Below are 19,194 nucleotides of genomic sequence, written 5' to 3'. Positions count from 1 at the left end.
AATACAGAGCTGTCTTTTCACCACCCAACCATATAACAGACACAAGCACATTCCGGTATGGGACACAGCTCTGTTCAGACGTCAACACGCACTAGGCAGACACACCTAGCCCGACCGTTGATGCAGCGCCATTTCAGTCCTGTGCGATCCGTACACCATCCGGGTAACTTAAGCCCTAATGCCGTAAATACCGTATCCTGCGCTGGCACATCATGTCAGGTCAGGTATGGCTATCTAAATACTACAATTAACTTAACTACTAGCTGGTGTACATACAGGGCTTAAACTACTAGAACTACAGTTAGCATTACAGTTAGTAGACTACAACGACACTGTACCCCATGCTGAGTCTCACAGCAATGACGTCCCTAGTGTGACATCTTAGACATCACTCTTTTACAAAGAGACTGTCACTGTTAGATCAAAACATTTTAATTTAGATCTAACTAGCTTGGACTACTACGTCATCCAGCTGAAACCTGGTTGGTCTCTGACAACAAAAAGTGCACATTTTTAGTAACAATGGCCGTCATCTTGAAAAATAGTGGCCATATTTCATTTTTATTTGCACTATTGAATTCATCGTGCCAAAGTAAATACATGTTGATATCTGGACAATTAAAATGTGTCCAGCTATTCAAGTTGTACACAAAAAAAACTTTTGTTCACAGTTTTGCCGACAGCCATCTTAAAAAATGGCCGACATCCTTAATTTTCAAGTGGATACCAGCTTATTCTGGAAAAGTTGTTCCTAGGCATTATTCACGGCAAATGTAGTGCTTGTATCACCATGTACAATATTCTTATTTAATATTCACTTAACTTGCACCACTATTGTGTCACATCAAATGTGTCTGATGTGACACAATGATGTGACACGTGTGGGCTGGTGGTTCGATAGCCGATGCTGCAGAAGCTTAGAGCTTGTTGTTATTGTCTAGATAGATAAACACAGCAATTCAATTCAACCCACCAAACTGTCAGCTTGTTATGTTACCCAACTTGTAAAATGAAAATTGAGTGAAGGAGGGCACCTTAGTAATTCTCTGTTCTGCCGCTAATTGAATCCTCCTGTGTCTAAAATGTTTCATAACACAACGTGAACAGTCAGAGGAATTACACTTTGTGCATGGACCACAATGGAACCTGGTTTAAAGAAAAATACTTCATTTAACACAATGCTACTTTTTTTGTTTGAAATCCTCCATTATTATCTATTATGACTTATGTGGGTAGTGCATCTATCACGGGATCAGTCACACTTACACTCAATGTATTTCTAGAAATGTAACGAGCATCAGTTAATGGGACGTGTAGAGTATAAAGTCACATTGTCCTGCTACATGCATCCAGGAGTGTTTATTCAGGAACCAGGCTGATTTTGGAGGTTTTAGTCCTCCTTTTGGAGAACCATCTACTCAGCGTCAGTGGAATTGAGGCAGATGCTTTGATTCTACATACATTAGGGAAAGAAATGTAAGCCCTCACGTGTTTTAAGCGGTGCTGGAGGTACAGCCCTTTGGTGTGGTGACGGTTCACATGAATGATTCATTGATGGGAATTTGCCTATAAAACCTTTGATTCTAAAGGGAGGGTGATTTCCACCAGTACTGACCAACAACTAAACAGGGTATGTTCTTCCCTTACATGTGCCCTCATGGCCAATTGTTATAATGAATAACTAATATTGAATAGTTTATACGTGTGCAATCACAGTGAAGACACCATTTGTAATTCTACAACTATAATCTGTAGTTGCTGACTTGATATATACAGCTCAAAATAACAACACAAGCCTAAATTCAATTCAATTGCATTTAATTTTCATTGAAGCACAGATGTTTACACACCCTTACATGATCATTTTAATAATTTAAATAAAGAATAATTTAAAACAAAAAAGTTACTAAAGACTTGTTTTTAAATACAATCTGACGATCTATATCAAAATGAGAAGCTGACGAAAGAAAACAGAGCAATCTGTTTCTATATGAAACCAACAGTCGAGTTTGTGCCAGAGCTCCTATTGACTATATTTACTAGCGATTTACTATAACTGGAGATTAAACTACAGTAAAGACCAAACAAGCCTTCGTCCAGAGTTATTTATCACACATTTTTTCTTATGGCTAAAACCGAGCATCCACCCTGCAGAAGTGCCCCTGAGCAGGACGTTGACAGATGACCTTTGACTTCTGATGGCACGAACACGATGAGTTTGACCTCCTAGTTGAAAGCGAACAGTCTGTCGGGTTCAAAGGAAAGAGGTGAAGAACTTATTCTCTTCTCCAGCGCTCCGGGGAGGTGAAGAGGGTTTCACCTTTGACCCGCGCTTCCTCCTGGCTCTGCGGTTCTTAAACCACACCTGGAAGCATAAGGAGAGACAGAGGAGAGATGTTACTGCATGTTCTCTAAGTACAACTATATTTTCCTGGAGCCAGAGTGCTGCGAGGAATCTTCATTTCATGTTTTTATTAAAATGTGTGTCTGTAGTGTTTTCCACATTATATTAGACACAAATTAAGGCCTTTTTTGAAAGACAGTAAAATAGAGAATACATCCAGTTGATTACTAGAAAAGCAGTTAATTTGCCAGTAAAGGACTTGATAAACATGTTTCCCAACAACGGACCCTCGGGTCGGACTCACCCTGACCGTCTCCTCGCTCAGCCCGGTGCTCCTCGCCACCTCCGCGCGCGCCTCCGTCGCCGGGTAGTCCGTGATCTCGAACAGCGACTCGAGCCGCTTGGTCTGACTGTCGGTGAACACCGTCCTCATCCGGGCCTTCTGCCGCAGGTGCGACTGCGCGGACCCCCCGAGCCGGTGGAGCCCGCTGTGGCCCGGCCACTGCTGCGCATCTGGTGGAGCAAACACAACCACTAAGTCAACGTATTCAGAGCGAACCGACACTTACTTTTAAAACCATGAAAGTAATTGTAAGTTGAAGTAAGAACAGTTCCAGTGGAGTTCGGTGTGAGGTACCTGCAGGCTGGTGCGCGTGCACTCCGGGGTGTGGATACATGCTGGAGAAGTGTGTGTGATGGAAACCGGCTCCATACGGGTAAAAGTCTTCGCCGAATCGCATTCCTCGGTGCTGCAGACAGTATGCGCCCGGGAGCTGGACCGGTGCCCGAGGCCAGATGTTCCCGGAGTCTCCACCGAACCCGGCGGGGATCTCTTGGAGAGGACCGTCCGGGGAAAACTCCATCACCGGCGGCTTGGGTCCGAGCTGCGGGGAAAGGATGCGCTCGATGCTGAAGTCCGATGGTCTGCTTGCGTCCATGATGGCAGGTTCCCAAGGAGCTGCTGGTGACCTCTGAGCTCCGAGGAGCCTCCAGTGTCCAGTTTTAAAGTGGAGCAGAAAGTCCATCAAACACCTGACGGCTCTTTCACATGTTAATGCGATGCTCGAGCCCGAGTGTTTGATGGCTTAAGTTCGGTCCGACATGAAACGGAATCTGGACTTTGATTTGACCTGTTGGATCTGAGGTGTGATGTGATGATGGGCCCGGCTATGGATACTGTGTATTTAAGGCTGCAATCAGTGGTTTTGTTTGTTTAATCACCTGATAACTTTCACAAACTTCAAAAGACTTCCTGCTGATGCCACGATCCGAGAGCCACCGACACCCACCTGGTGCGCGTGCGTGCTGAAATGGTTTGATTCTGTTCCAAAGGGTAAATGGTTTATTATTTTCGTTGCAGATTTAAATTATATGTTGGTAAATTAATTATTTTTCAAATAATCTATGAAACGACACACTGTACACATGAAATGCTCAAACTGCTTCACAATAAAAAATGTAAGATGAGGAACACGAAAACGGATATAATGACGTTATTAATAAATAAAATAGGTAGCACACTTGATAAAAAAGATTAAAATACTGTAACTTACCAATTAAAAATGAGTACACATAATGCACAACATGATGAAAAACCAAACTAATTGAATACTAATAATATTGATGATCTGTGATTTGGGATTTAAAAGCTGCAGGACAAAGCTTAAATGTTCTGATCAGTTAAAGCTGAATGCAGAATATGATTTAATTTGTCTTTCCTCTGCACTCTCACTTGTTTTAGGGTGTTTAATGAAATGTAGACACCACACAGAATACGAATCACAAGAACCGTCTTTTACGTATGTCAGAAACATTTGGCACATCAGAACATGGTTTCCATCACTTGCTCTTCACGGAGACTGTTTATCTACAGGGTCATTCAGAATCTGTTTTAATGCATACAAATGCCGAATCTGAGACATTCAATTGATTGGTGTTGATTTTTTCTTATATTTCTCATATTCTCTACCATTGCAGAATTCTGTTGAGATCTGCATACATTCATAGTGTAAAGAAAGAAACAGCAATTTTGACCCTTTTAATGTGTTACAGTTTGAAAATGAGAACTTATACAGATTTACTTTAAGTAAATCCAAACAATGTTATTGTTTAAATATCTATAGTCAGAGATAGAATACAACATACAAGAGTCTAAAGTTAAAATAAAACTAGTTCAAAGTGAAAAGTATTAAATATACTCAGCCTCTATAGGTTTCTGGGGTGTGATGGGATGTGATCTCAGTCTGACTTCTGAGGGAAGATCTGTTAATGATCAACAGCAGATCAATCAGAGCCCTCTCTTTTGACCTTCCCTCATCTGATCAGTCGTTAATAGTCATGAAAGCAACCACAGATTACCTCCTCTGCCCAAATATCAAAGACCACATTTGAATATTACAATTACCTCGTTCAATAAGAAGCATAATGCGACCAACTGCTCAAATACAACCATTCACATCAGGTAAACGCACTTAACAATCAAAGAGTTTATCAGGAGTTCAGGAAGTGTTTGAAGTCAGACATCAGTTAGGGTTTCATCAAAAATACATATGTGTTTTTAATGCTTGGGTGATTAGAAGTTAGATTATATTTGAGACAATTTTGTACAGGTTCCTCGAATTGAAAGTATATCAATTAAACTGTTCTATACGAGTAATCCTAGTGTGTTTCAGATGGGAACATCTAGTGGTTAAAAAAGGGCCTCAATTTAATGCTGATACTTCCATGACCTTATAAACAGCAGCAAAGAGAAGATTGGTTATTTTCTTGGGTTTTCTTAATGGTTGTCAAAATCAAATCAGATCAGATCAAGAAGTTTCACAAAAAATGGTTTAGAAAAACGTCCTGTTAAAGGTGCAATATAACTTTTTGCACTGTTACCAGTAGTATATAGCCTCTACTTTTGCGCGTGCATGTGACCTTTGACCTCAGTCACATGCCAGAGGGCGTGCAAGAGGGAACTTTTGGGGGGTAGGAGGGGTGGGGGGGTGGGCATGTGACCGCCGCCATTTTGACCGGAAAAATGCGTCATTGAACTTTTGGGGGGTAGGAGGGGTGTGGGGTGGGCATGTGACCGCCGCCATTTTGAAGTCATGCCCCGGAAATGCGTCATTTTACGAATGGATACGTAAACCATTTTTGACGATGATGTGCTTGGTTTTGATTGGAAATTTGCCATATCAGTGGGTGTTTTATGCGATGGGCGTTAGTTTTGACCGGAAACACGGGACTGTAGGAGGGGTTTCATCATATATATAGATGTGTTATTCACCTCCACCACCAACGCACTCATTTTGGCCTCATCCGCTGTTGCTGCTGCTGTTGCTGCTGTTGCTGGTTCCGCTACTATTGCTGTGCACACGGATTCTTTGCAAAATGCAGGCTGCATATTGCATGGAGCAGGCCGCAGAGACTGACATAGGTATGTCTACAGAAAATAGCCCATGCTATACAGATGTAGATGCTTCCCAGAGCCGGAAAAAGCGTGAGGGATGTCTTTCTAGAGAGCCGGCTGTAGAGCTAGAGCTGGAGGGTGTTTATGGGTACGTGTATAATGTTAAATACTATGATGGCACGGTCACTATGATTTCTAGAATCAAGGCCCAAGACAAGCTAGGAGGGGGTGTTGGTGAAACAGTTGATGATGAGGCTGCTGTGGGGGGTCGACATGGGTGTATGTCTGTAAAAGATTGGCAGCAGTTTCGATCAATTGTCTGCATAGATCTTGAACAATCAGGTTTTCTAGAATCTCTATACTCTGTTCAGTGGTATAGTACAACAGGGCCTAAAATACACCATCTCATGGCAGATCGGTACAACAGACGCCCTGACGATTTCATTTTTTTAAACGTTTGTGAAGACAGAGAGTATGTGGTAGCTCAAAGAGGCCGCCGAGGATGGAGAGAGCATCCGTACCCTCTTACCATTGAAGAGTTTAATATATGGTTCCCCCTCGTGTTCTTTGTTCAGTGGTGTGACTGGCCCGCTCTGCAAAAAGTGTTTAGTCAGATTGACAAATCTATCCAGAGAGACAGCGTCAGTAAGGCTTACGGGGCTGTTAGAAAACGTCTTGTTTACGACAATACACCGAGCGGTGTGCAACCTGGTATATCTACTACCATGTGTAGACCGAAAATAATTCACCCCTCAATCATCTAAAAGAATGACAGGTGGGTTATGCTAATGTTGTGTGTATATATATATATATATGTATATATATATTTCTGTCACTGATGTTAATTCATGCAGAATCATAAAAAAAGAAAAACATTTTTTGTTTAGTCTCTGAAATCTCAGGGACCCAGGGGGGATGGACCCCGCCCACTTCTCCTTCACCTCCAGCTCTGATGGTTCACACCCCGCCTCAGACTCCGCCTCCCGGACCGACGGCCACACAAGAAAAAGAAGAAGAAAAGAAGCTCTGTGAACCTCACGAGGTGTTTAAGGATACTGCACGGTTCCTAGAATACCTTAGAATCGGGGTGCTACATCTGTTGAACAAGGTCTGGGTTAAATATAATATAGAGATCTGCTACGGCTGTCAAACAAATAATCCCAGTCAGAAAAACCATCCGTGTTTATATCCATGTGACTGGTTCTACGAACTACACTTTGATCCGCTGATGAAAAGGCTCTGGAATGACAACTTCATATCCGCCATCCTCCTGTTTATGGATATGAATGACCTTCAGGTCGATGCAGACCGCATCCAGGGGGGTGCGGAAGTACTTCTTGACGAGCTGAAATCTGGAGGCAATGCGGCTGAAAGTATCCAGAAAATGTATGATACACTGATCGGGGAAGATGAACTCAAAATGAACCAACTGAAAAAGCTTGGCAGGTTGTGGGGAGAAGTATCAAACCCGTATGAAGCATGGGAGGTACCCGATGATGATGATGATGATGATGATGATGATGATGATGATGCGACAGACATTGATGCGTAAAAACAATCTAACATGCTAAAAACAAAAACAAAATGAAATCGAAAATGAATGAAGTTCTTGAGTGTTTTTATAACTGAAAATGTATTTTTGCTTTTGCAGTGGGGCGAAATACTACTATACTATCAATCTGCTTGTCACATGTTGTACAAGAGAAATAAAATATGTTGTAACGAATGAACTGTCGGGCATTTATACTTTGGTATTATCATGGAAGGGACTCTACAGAAGATTTATCTAGACCCAGCCCATCCGGGAGGGTTAGGCAGTGTGTCTAAACTTCGCAATGCGGTTGGAGAATGTACCGGGGTGACGCCGTCACTATCTAGTGTTAACGAATACCTACTAGCGCAAGACGTGTACACATTACACGCCAAGGCAGCCGTACATTTCCCGAGGAATAGGGTTTTGGTCCGCGGCATTGACAAACAGTTTCAGGCTGATCTAGTTGATATGGGTGAATATGCTGAGGAAAATGATACTGTGCGGTATTTACTGACGTGTATCGATGTATTTTCCAAATATGCGTGGGTTAGATGTCTTTCTAACAAATCGGGCCTCACAGTCACAAAAGCCTTTAAAGACATTCTGAGTGACGGACGCATACCTGTGAAACTTCAAACAGATGAAGGTACAGAGTTTTATAACAAACACTTTCAGCGGTTAATGTCACAGTATAAAATTACGCATTTTTCAACATCGAACGAGACCAAGGCCAGCGTGGTGGAGCGCTTTAACAGGACTTTTAAAACCCGCATGTGGAGATATTTAACATCCGTTAATTCACGAAGATATGTGGATGTAGTACAGGAGCTTGTCGAGGCCTATAATAACTCACACCACAGGTCCATAAAGATGCAGCCATCAGCAGTCAATAAAGACAATGAGAAGGCGGTCTTCATCCAACTGTACAAGTTGTACCCTCAGAAGCCAGTATGCTTTAAATTTAACAAGGGCGACACCGTGAGAATATCAAAACTCCGCGGGGGATTTAGGAAGGGTTATAAACAAACATTCACCGATGAGCATTTTACAATATCAAGGTGTATAGCCCGAGATCCTCCGGTTTATAAACTAACTGATTGTGCAGGGGAATTGTTGAAAGGTACGTTTTACGAACCGGAGTTACAAAAAGTAATTATAGGTAAAAACAAGATGTTTAAAATAGAAAAAATTATGGATAGAAAAATCTCCAGAGGCAAGAAGCAGGTCTTTGTGAAATGGTTGGGATGGCCCGAGAAGTTTAACTCCTGGGTCTCAGAAAAAGACATAACGGATGCTTGATAAAAGACACATGCATGCATCTTGAGAGTTCACTCTTAAACCGGCCACCATAGGACACGGCACGATGACCCAGAATGGTTTTTATGTTACACTACCTAGTAACGCGTCTGCTCAGGTTTATCCTAAAAATCAGATATGGAACTACAGGACAAAATTAGCCAAGGCCATTGTTCTGAGCGAACCACATGAGGTGGGGTTGGTAGAATTCCAGTATCCGAGAGTGTGGTACAGTTTTCCGAAAACAGATGCGGTTGTAAAAGTGTACAATGGTAAAAATAGGGTTAAATCGGCCTTTACTATGGACATTGGGGTTTATGAGTCTATACAGGCTATTGTTAAAGCGTTTAATGCTCGAATCAGCACTAACACGCAGCTGGAGGGGGTATCTATGCATTATAGTAGTGTTAAAAACCGCGTATACTTTCTGGGGTCAACAGAGGATTCAACTATAACCTTTGTAGGACGGCTCGCGACAATATTGGGGTTTAAAGATGGGGAGGCTTTTCCCCTACCGACTACTGACAGATCCCACATCACCCCCTATCCCGCCGATATACATGCAGGTTGTTACACATTTTACATATATAGCGATATTGTCGACTATCAATTAGTGGGGGACAGCCATGTACCTCTTCTAAGATGTATAAATGTGGCTGCCGAACAACGACGCATACCCACTCTGACTTACGACAGGCCGCAATACACATCTCTCTCCAAAAACGTTATTGATGATATTGAGATATCCATAAAAAACGATCAGAACGGATACATACCCTTTTTATACGGAAAGGTCATAGCGAAGCTACATTTCAGACCTATAAAACAGCGTTTCTGAAAAGAAGAAAACAAGTGGAAGATGAGGAATAGCCACTACACACACGACGACGGCCGATATATGGCATATTATATGAACCAAGCCGGCGGAGAACTACCGGGATTTATAGGATCTCAGACACAATATGGCAATGGTTTGGGGGGTATATTTCGGGGGCTGCTCAGGATGGCCCTTCCTCTTTTAAAACGGGGGTTCAGCCTGGCTAAACCACATTTGAAAACAGCCGCTACTAACATCATCGGAGACGTTGTATCAAATATAGCCAAAGGACCGTTCTCTGGGGCTCAACAACAACCAGAGCAGCAGCAGGGTCACGGCATGCTAATACACACCCGCAGGGCTTTGAAAAGACCCCCCACAGGCAGGGGCGGTGCGGGGCCAGGGACCAAAAAATGTAAAAGGGATGGTAGGAACAAGGCGGGAGTCAAAAAGAAATCTGGCACAGCCCGAAGAGGTTCTCAGATAAAACGCGCCCGGATTTTGGCTAAAGACATATTTTAGAGGTAGAAACTATGGCGCTCATCCATAATCAGTCGGCGGAGTGTGTAAAGTCTGAACTGGATCTCTTTACTGTTCCTTATACACAAACGTCCATAGAGAAATATTCCTTCATCGAGATCCCGCCAGTCTCATCCATTACAGACAGAGGCCCTTTGGAGTTTCATATTTCGGCCAGCGGTGAAGATTACCTGGATCTGAACGATACCTTTCTGTATATGCGTGTAAAGATAACTAATGCGGATGGGTCCAATTTAGCAGCCGATGCTGATGTCGGCTTCATAAATTACCCTGGATGTACCTTATTCTCCCAGGTTGATATCATGCTAGGGGACAGGCTCATTTCACAATCTTCAAACACCTACCCATACCGAGGCATAATCGAATGTTTGCTTAATTACGGGAAAGACACCCTGGAGACGCAGTTTAGTACAGCCCTGTTTAGTAAAGACGCCGCGCAGCATATGGACGAGACGTCTATAAAAGGGGACAACGAGGGGCTGGCCGCGCGAGGAGGACACACCGTTGAAAGCCGTATAGTGGAGTTAATTGTACCAATACATGCCGATTTGTTTTTTCAAGAGAAGCTGTTGCTTAACGGCGTTGATATTTCCTTGAAATTTATACGGTCAAAAGACGAATTCTCGCTGATGACGGCTGCAGCGGCTCAATACAAGGTCAAGATAGTCGCCGCTAGTGTATTTGTAAAAAAGGTCTCCGTAGCTCCGACGGTCCGACTGGCGCACAGCAGGGCTCTTCAACACACAAACGCCAAGTATGCCATCGACAGAGTAGCGCTGAAAACATTCTCCATTCCGGCGGGGACCCGAGTCTGCAACCAGGAGAATCTATTCATGGGCCAGATCCCTAAGTTTATTGTTTTAGGGTTTGTTGACAACGAAGGATACACGGGTAGTTATACACGGAATCCCTTTAATTTCCAACACTATGACACCGAGTTTTTAAGCATTTACGCTGATGGCCACGCATATCCAGCGAGACCGCTACAGCCACTCTTCCAGAGCGGCCAGTACGTGAGAGAATATTACCACCTGATTCAAACAACAGGTCGACATTTAAAAGACAGATCGCTGGCTGTAACACGGAGTGACTTTGGTCACGGTTACTCGCTGTTCTGTTTTAATCTGGAGCCTGACGACGGGCAGTCGGGGAACGTGTCACTAATCAAGACGGGGAATGTGCGCCTGGAGGTCCGCTTCAGAACGGCCCTTCCTCGTACCATAAATATCATATGTTATTCTGTTTTTGACTCCGTTATCGAGATATCAAACCAACGACAAGTCTTGGTGGATAACTTTTAAACACCATGAACACCATAGAGTTGACGAGTATTGTTCGAAAACGGGTTGTTAGGGGGGTCGATTTTATGGGCGTGTTAGCGTGTGACCAGCTGCCTATGAAGGCTTTGCGCAAGTATCCGGTGATGACTATTGTAAATACGCACCCGTCCAGCAGCCCCGGAGAGCATTGGTTGGCGATTTATATCACAAAATACAAGCATGGCTTTTTCTTTGACAGTTTTGGAAACCCTCCTGATTATGAACAGTTTCCAAAAGAAATAGTTAATTTTCTCAATTATAACTGTACGACTATGTCTTATTCTAGGAAACAGGTTCAAAATAATTTTACTACAACCTGTGGCCAACATTGTGTGTTTTTTCTATGTTATATACAAAAAGGCTGGTCTTATTCACGAGTTTTAACTTTGTACGGACCTAATCTAGTCAATAATGATGCGATGGTCTGTCGTTTTGTTAACAAAATCCAACCCTCAGGGTGTTGTGAGGATGCTTTTACGTGTGTACAATGTGTGATCTAATGATAAACTATCCTGTGACGTTTTATGAATAAAATATATAAAGACAACTTTCAGCAGTGAACACCAATTTTATTTTCCATCCACAAAGAACAGACTAACAGATAATACAAAAGCATTACAAACACTTGTGTAAAGTTAAAAACAAAATAATAATAATACAAAATAAAATAAAAATAATATGCATCCAGTACAAGCTTAAAAATAAAAAAGACATGTGTCACACAGTAATAGCCAAACAAATCTTAAAAATCTTCCCACGAATCATCACTCCTAAAAAATTTGGTCTTTAGGGATTTAGGTGTCTTAAAGGGGGTGCTGTCTATAGATCGGCTGGTCCTAGTTTTTGTTTTGAATGACCCCGAAACATTAAAACCCCCGTCATAAACTGCATCACCACCCTTATATTCAGCAATAGACCTCCTAACCTGCGTGTTGGGGATAGCGGATAGGGGGATATTTAAATCAGCTAGCGTTTTTAAAAATATCTTCCAACCGATAGGTCTAGATTCGTCTAAAACATTATACGAGGACGTGACACTTTTCACCAGATCATACAGATGGGTGCCTTTGATCGTTTGATTGTTGACAACGATCTCCCCTCGGTCTGTCCAGGATATGTCGTTTTTTGCGTGGTTCAAAGCATCCAAAATATATTCGGCATGTTTTTTACTTTTTTTAGGTATGTGCCTGATCACATTGCCTAAAATCACATCTTTTCCTGGTACGTCATCTGCTGAAACGACAGGATTTGAGCCCGTGTCACTTTCACCGGAGGGTAGTGGTAAAGGCAACGCCCCCTTCTCACGCTCTCCCTGTCTCACCACAGCCAAGTATCTTTGTAAAATAACGGAATATTTTTTGGCTTTTTCGTACATGTCTGTATCAGGTTGATTCAACACGTCAATCATAGCTCTATCAAGCTCATTTTGCACCGCCTGTCTTATAGACTCTCGTTGATCCTGCTGCTTATAATGAGGCTGCTGCTTTACCAGGCCAAGCTGATGCTGGGGGACCAGAAACATTTTTTGGGTGTGCTCCATTTTTAGCCCCTCCTATTGACAAGACTAATTATAAACGGAATAGCAGCTCCTAATAACGGTAATAAAAAGCCCCCCGACTGGTTGAGGGTCTTTTTCTTCTTGGTCCGTTTAACTTTTTTATCCGCCACCAGCCGGATAATCTTCTTCTTCTTCTTTAAGAGGGCGAATTGTTTGTCGGTCAAAGGAATGTTACCTCTCAATACATTGAGTGCGATCTCACACAGAGAGTCGATAAAATCCGTGCTGGCATTATTAACAATGACACGCCGCACACGAGGCGTAGATTTATATATCAACTCCAACAATGACAAATTCCTCTGCATGCGTGATGACATTTTAGCGTTATTAACGCCTGTTTGTTTTTTTGGGGATATACACAACCTGTTGGTCCGATAGCAAAGCCGTTCTGAGTCTTAAATGTTCGGGGGTCAACGCTTTATAATCTATGAGAAGATAGCCATATGATTGTTGGGTCGCATCGTTAAAGGCCTCTAAAAAATATTTAGTATTACCCGGAAACATCTGTCTGGCCAGTAGTGTGATTTGATATTTATCCCTAGGGTTTTTAAACAGAATGAGATAGTTGGTGTTTAAACTAATAGTGCGACTAGATTTACCCTGAATAAATAAATTTTGTACTAAATATATACAGCTGAGATTTCTATGATGTACATATTTGGTAAAAACATTTTGAACTTCTATATTATTCCCGGCATCATTCATTAAATCGTCTATAATGAGTAGATTGTTTTTGGCAGGAGGTAGTAAAACATCATCGCACAGAGACTCTGGTAAGCCCTCTACAAAGTTAATGTCTCTGGTTTTAAGCAGTTGATCATATAAAGGCTGCCAGCATGAATAAATGTAGACGACATTGTCAATACGATGTGAAATAACCCTCTCAGCATTTGCAATAATATCCTTGACAAAAAAAGTCTTTCCACAGTTTGAAGGCCCACTCACTACCAAACTAAAGGGGTGTTGTAGTCGTGCATCAAATCCTTGATCGCTGTTAGTATCCATAAGGAAGGGTCGTATAGTCAGACAACACCCTCCGCTTATTGTACACCACTCTGACTTGCTTAAAAACTGTCTCGTTTTTAAGATGGAACTTCTTTTTATCACGCCTGATAGTTTCAGACACTGTGGTCAAAGTGTGTGTGTTGTGATTGGTTACATAAGCCTGTACGAGGCCAATCAGTGACTGGGGGGTGACGACGGAGGCGTTTCTAGCGTTTAATGTGACGCCTTTACATTTGACAGCTGTTTTACCCTGTACCGTGTTATAGGCATAGCATTTGGGTCCTCCTGATACAAACTCTGTGATGTAGTCTTCACTAGGCAGCCCGCATATGTCTCCGCTGTTTAACTCATCAGTCAGGTCACCAAGATATGCCCCCAGGGGCGGCACCCAGTCGCTCCCTCTCGATGTAAAGACAATGCTGTCTGTGTCACAGTACAAGACCCTCTCCTGCAGTTTGTCTAACAAGTCGTAGAGCATCAATCTGGCATGGGCAGTTGTCAGGGCTCCTATAAAGACGTTTACGTCTTTTATACGGGAACCGCGGGCGTCTGCATGTCGCCACTGTACCAAAGCCACGTCATCTGAGATAAAACAGAATTGTCGCACATCAAAGTGGTCACTAAACATCAATTGTGTGAACCGAGCCGGATCTGTGATCAGCTCGCATGCAGGCATATTATTGCGCATACTAAAACGGCCCCACAAAGAGTTTAGGAGGAGTTTGTTGCAGCTTCTCATGGCTTTGTTGACCCTGATTTTGTCAGGGTTTAATTGAATGCCTTCCTTTTCAAAATAGTCTTTGACATATTTCTCCTTGTCGTCGGGGGTTTTAACATGGCCAGGGTAGCCTGACGCTTCCTGTTTACACTTCATGAATGTCTTCACATACCCGCTGAACAATGTGTCTGTTTTGTTGGGGAAATGCCAAACTTCATCAATGGACACAAGCCTGTATCCCTTTTCCACAGCCTTCTGCAGTTCAATTGACACCCAGACCCCCTCCAGCAGTCTGTCTCTGTCTCCGTGAGTGCACTCGCCACTCTGATTCAAATCCTCAGCACATTTGCCACACAATGGGAACATGAGTTTGTCATGACATCTGTATGGTAGGACCGGGTGAAACAGCCCTCTGGGCGGTAGCACTGTGCACTTTATGAGTCCAAAATACTTGTCAATAGACTCAAAATCCTTCAGGATAACCTGAGGATGTCCAACTGGATACTGCTTTTTAGCCTGAACCGTCGGATAAAGACTGGTGAAGTCGTAGTACCTGATTTTTTCATCAGCACCGATCTTGTGGTACAGCTTCATAGCGTTTGTACGTCCCCCAAAGAGGGCCTTTCTAGGCTCTAGACGCTCACGCTTTTTGTAAGTAACCATAAAAGCCTGTACAGCCCCGCTCGTCCGTTTTAACGACGACCACTCACACTCCCACATCACTACAACTCGCAGCCCGTGTTGTTTTTGTAGAGAATATATTTTGTCCATGAACACCCTGTATTGTCTACCGTAGGTGATTTTTGTAACAGGGTTCATGTCGCTCTGGACGTGGCATTTGACACATCCGTGGAAAAAACATCCCGCAAATTCATAGCAAGTGTTTGTTACAGAGTTATAGCCATCCACATAGAACGGCTCAAAAAGCTGTTCACCGTGATTGAGAGCATGTTTAATCTCAATATTCTCTGTGAGGGCCACATATTCAAGCCATTGCATCGATACATCAGAATACGTCTTATTCTGAGCAGTGTATGCCCCCTCAAACGTTAGAGCAACTGTGTCCTTTGGGAGAAACAGGGTTTTGAACACCCCCATGCAGCTGGATGCTAGGGTGGTAAATGAGAAGGGGTCAAGTTCCGTGCACTCTATGAATGTCTCACGATAGATGCTGCAGGCTTTTCGCAACACTTCTACATCGTTAACACAGTAGCGTCCGATTTCTTTTTGGAAGTCAAATGTTCCTCCTGAAACGGTATTATACCATTCCATGAATCTCGCTTTATCGCTATCACTCATATCGTCAAAGCCGTAGTAGGACGGATCAGGATATTTACCGACATAATACTCATGCTCCCGGGTGTTGAACTTGTGGGGAAAATAGCCTTTCTCGACATCACTGAACCCTAGGGCAGCGGGGGTTTTTGACAATCGCATGGGAAGGAAACTGAATGAGTCAATCCATCTCTGCCGGTATGACCTGTCATACATCAGTATCACCCGACTCCCTCTCATGGTGACTTGCGGAGTGATCTTTTGTTTGACAAAATATTCCAACAGAATATAGTTGTCAAAGCCGGATGCGTTGTGGGCGATAAACGTGTAGCCTTTGTATCTAGGTCTTCTGTAATACTTCACAAAGGTGTCCACACAATTCAAAGTACTGAAACAAAACTTTTTTCCCTCTAAATCCATAGCACATACATAATTTGCCTCGTGTTTTCCGTTATGAAACCTTGTCTCAAAGTCAAATAATATGTAGGTTGTTTGCGGCTCTTTCTTTTCAAGAGGCTGAATAAAACACTCATGTTTATCATTGCTCTCCAACTGTTGCTCACCACAGTGGACGCAGACTTTTGGCGCGCATTTGTGCGCTTTTTGTCCTGCTTTGTATGTTTTTCCACATGCCTCACAGTATTTCATAGCATCACAGGGGATGAGGGCATGGACGCTTTCTGGCCGCTTGTGCTGATCAAAACAATATTTCGACTTACATATGCGTTTACAATCACCGCATTTCTGTGTTTTACCCAGCTGTGTACGACACTCTAATGTAAAACACACATTACACAGCTGTTCACAGCTGTGGTATAATCGATGTTCATAGGCTTGGTAGCAATACTGACATACTTGTTTTGCCCCAAAAAAGCCTTGCTGGTTTTCAATCAGGTGATAATGGTCATTGTGTAGATATAACCAGACTGTCCGGGGATGAGGCGCATCGTGGGTTTGGAAACACTGAAGTCGTTTACGACCTGCTGCTGCATGGTGGAAGATTATGATTTTCACACCCAGATGTCTTTCGAAAGCATCTACATCGGAGAATGAGACCTTGTGCATTGGTCCAAAACCCAACGATCTATGTAGTTGAGTTGCAAATCTCACTTTATCTTGCAGGGACATGTCTGGATGATTAAAATGTGCTAAACAGAGCGAAAAGCACAGGTTATTATCAGTATTGTCAGGGGTGTGCAGAAACCGACCCTTCTTTGATAATATCACATCATATGGGACATTTGCTAATTTTAGATAACCCCCACCGTTTCTGTTTTTAGCTACGGTGATCACTAATTCCAATTCATCATCCGTTATAGTCTCATCATTGCTCTGTATCACTTGTGCAATTTGCTCCATAAACAAGTCAGAGTTGTACGACTCGTTTACGCGTAGAACAGCTTGTATGTCACTAGCCAATGAAGGTCCCCGTAACAAAACGTTCAGCACACTACCAGCCGGAGAGGCCTCTACAGCTCTATCAATTACACCCGCCACTATTTCTCTGACCATGTAGGGGATTTGCTCGAGGTCAGTAAGATCCACGTTTCTGAAATCAACCCCTTGTCTAAGCTCAAATGCATTGAATGAAGGCATCTCTCTCATGGTGACTGTCCTTCCCTCTATGCCTGAGGAGGTCTCACCCCCCCTCATTATCTCCCCTCCTCCTGTTAGTGTATCATCATGCCCCCCTTCTGTTCGGGCCTGCTCCCATGACCCTCCCTCATGACCCTCAGCAGAACCCCCAACACCCTGTTCATGCTCCACATCTCCATTTGCCCCCATCTGATTCAGCCGGTCGTCACATATTTCTGCCAACACACACCCCCCAGCCCCTGCATCATTGTCTGTGTACACAAGTGGGCCGTCTGCATGATCCAACACGTGGCTATTTGCGCCTGTGGTATTAAACCCTGGGTCTAGGACACTGACCAAGTCTGCATAGCCGCTATCTAGATACGATGAATGTTGTTCCGTATAATGAATTCTGTCAACATCATGAAAAGCTTCGGCAGGGTATGCAGCAGCAGCAGCAGCAGCAGCAGCAGCATCAACGCGCGATCTCTCCACCAGTGCACGTAGGCTTTTAAGCTGTTTCTCTGTATTCTGTAACAGGACCCTATACCCATCATCATTATTATTATGGTTATCCCCTGATCGATGTATATCACCCGTGCCCCTCTTCAAAAATTTTCTGGGGGGAGGCATACTACACGTCTGTATTGTTTATTTAGACACCACCCCTTATAGACACCATGCCTAGTAGATCACCTTGGATAAAATTTATTTGTAAGTAGAGCTATGATAGCTTCACTGGATGCATTCTGAGCTATCAGGTATTGTTTTATGGAACAGCCGTTGGCGTCCTGTGTTTGTCTAGCCTCCTCTTGTTTCTTACATAGATCGGTTACTATCTCTTTTAATGCGGTGTTGGAACGCCGCAGTTCACTGATTTCATTTATCAACTCTACATATAAGGGGTTAGCTGTGTCCCTCGGGTGCACAATCACCACCGTGGGTTCTGTGGGTATACCTGCTCTGTTTTGTTGAAATGGGGTTACACACTCTGCCGATGTTGCTCCTATTGTAGTACTCTCTTCTTCATAGTCACAGACCGCCTGCAGCATTTCCTCGTCAGTCAAACATTCTGGATAGTACCATGTGTCCTTTGTTGGTGTAGACCGGTCAATCTGCACCCTGCTGTACAAGCATACATGGTCAAAACATGTTATAAAACAAATGTCTATATATATATATATATATATGGATGATGTCACATACCTTGTAGAAGGTCTCTCAGACTGGACACCCGTATGTACTTTTTTTTTTTTCACTGGGGGAGCATAGAATTATAAAATCATTTGAATGATTCGTCAAATAATAAATATATAGAAAGCTTATATCATACTGTCATTTTCCCTACCTGTGCCAGCTCCCTGGTTGGGGCACGTAGTCGTTGTTGGTAGACAACTGAGTGCAGCAATCTCCTTTTCCAGTTTTTCAAGACTCCCATGTATAGGATGCGCGCTGTCATCTATTTCTAAAAGGTATAAATACCTATTAAAAAAATATATATAAATATATAAAAACAAATATGAATCACTCGACATAGTACAATCTTTAAAGCTTTTTATTTTTATTTTTTAATTTATACCAATGTATGTGTGTATATATATATATATATATATATATATATATGGAAATGGCTTAAATGTGAGGATGCACCAGTCTGCCAGGGTGTCAAGAAGTGAACCGTGGCTGTATCTATATAGTAAGGATCCTGTTTTTCACACACCAGGGTCTCAGTGGGGGTGGGGGTTCATATGTTGATTAAAACTAAACAAACTGCTCACTGTTTACCACATAAGGACTCTGTTTTTCTCCATCCCTGTGG

General features: G+C 42.9%; 1 protein-coding gene and 1 long non-coding RNA gene across 2 annotated transcripts; both read right to left on the bottom strand.

The window, feature by feature from the left end:
* Window positions 1–2,135: 2,135 nt before the first annotated feature.
* On the bottom strand, window positions 2,136–3,501 carry dharma. The gene is made up of 3 exons (XM_040195604.2): window positions 2,982–3,501; window positions 2,649–2,857; window positions 2,136–2,365 (listed from the first exon to the last, which is right to left on the bottom strand). The coding sequence occupies exons 1-3, from the start codon at window positions 3,367–3,369 to the stop codon at window positions 2,255–2,257; spliced, it is 708 nt and encodes a 235-aa protein (XP_040051538.1). The 5' UTR covers window positions 3,370–3,501; the 3' UTR covers window positions 2,136–2,254.
* Window positions 3,502–18,365: 14,864 nt separating this feature from the next.
* Window positions 18,366–18,855, bottom strand: LOC120812219 (uncharacterized). The gene is made up of 3 exons (XR_013466830.1): window positions 18,724–18,855; window positions 18,582–18,633; window positions 18,366–18,500 (listed from the first exon to the last, which is right to left on the bottom strand). It is a non-coding gene; the product is annotated as an uncharacterized LOC120812219 (long non-coding RNA).
* Between the last annotated feature and the right edge of the window lie 339 nt (window positions 18,856–19,194).

This window comes from Gasterosteus aculeatus, chromosome 1 (assembly GCF_964276395.1).
Source record: "Gasterosteus aculeatus chromosome 1, fGasAcu3.hap1.1, whole genome shotgun sequence".
Classification (NCBI taxonomy): domain Eukaryota; kingdom Metazoa; phylum Chordata; class Actinopteri; order Perciformes; family Gasterosteidae; genus Gasterosteus; species Gasterosteus aculeatus.
This window is presented reverse-complemented; position numbering and strand designations above follow the sequence as displayed.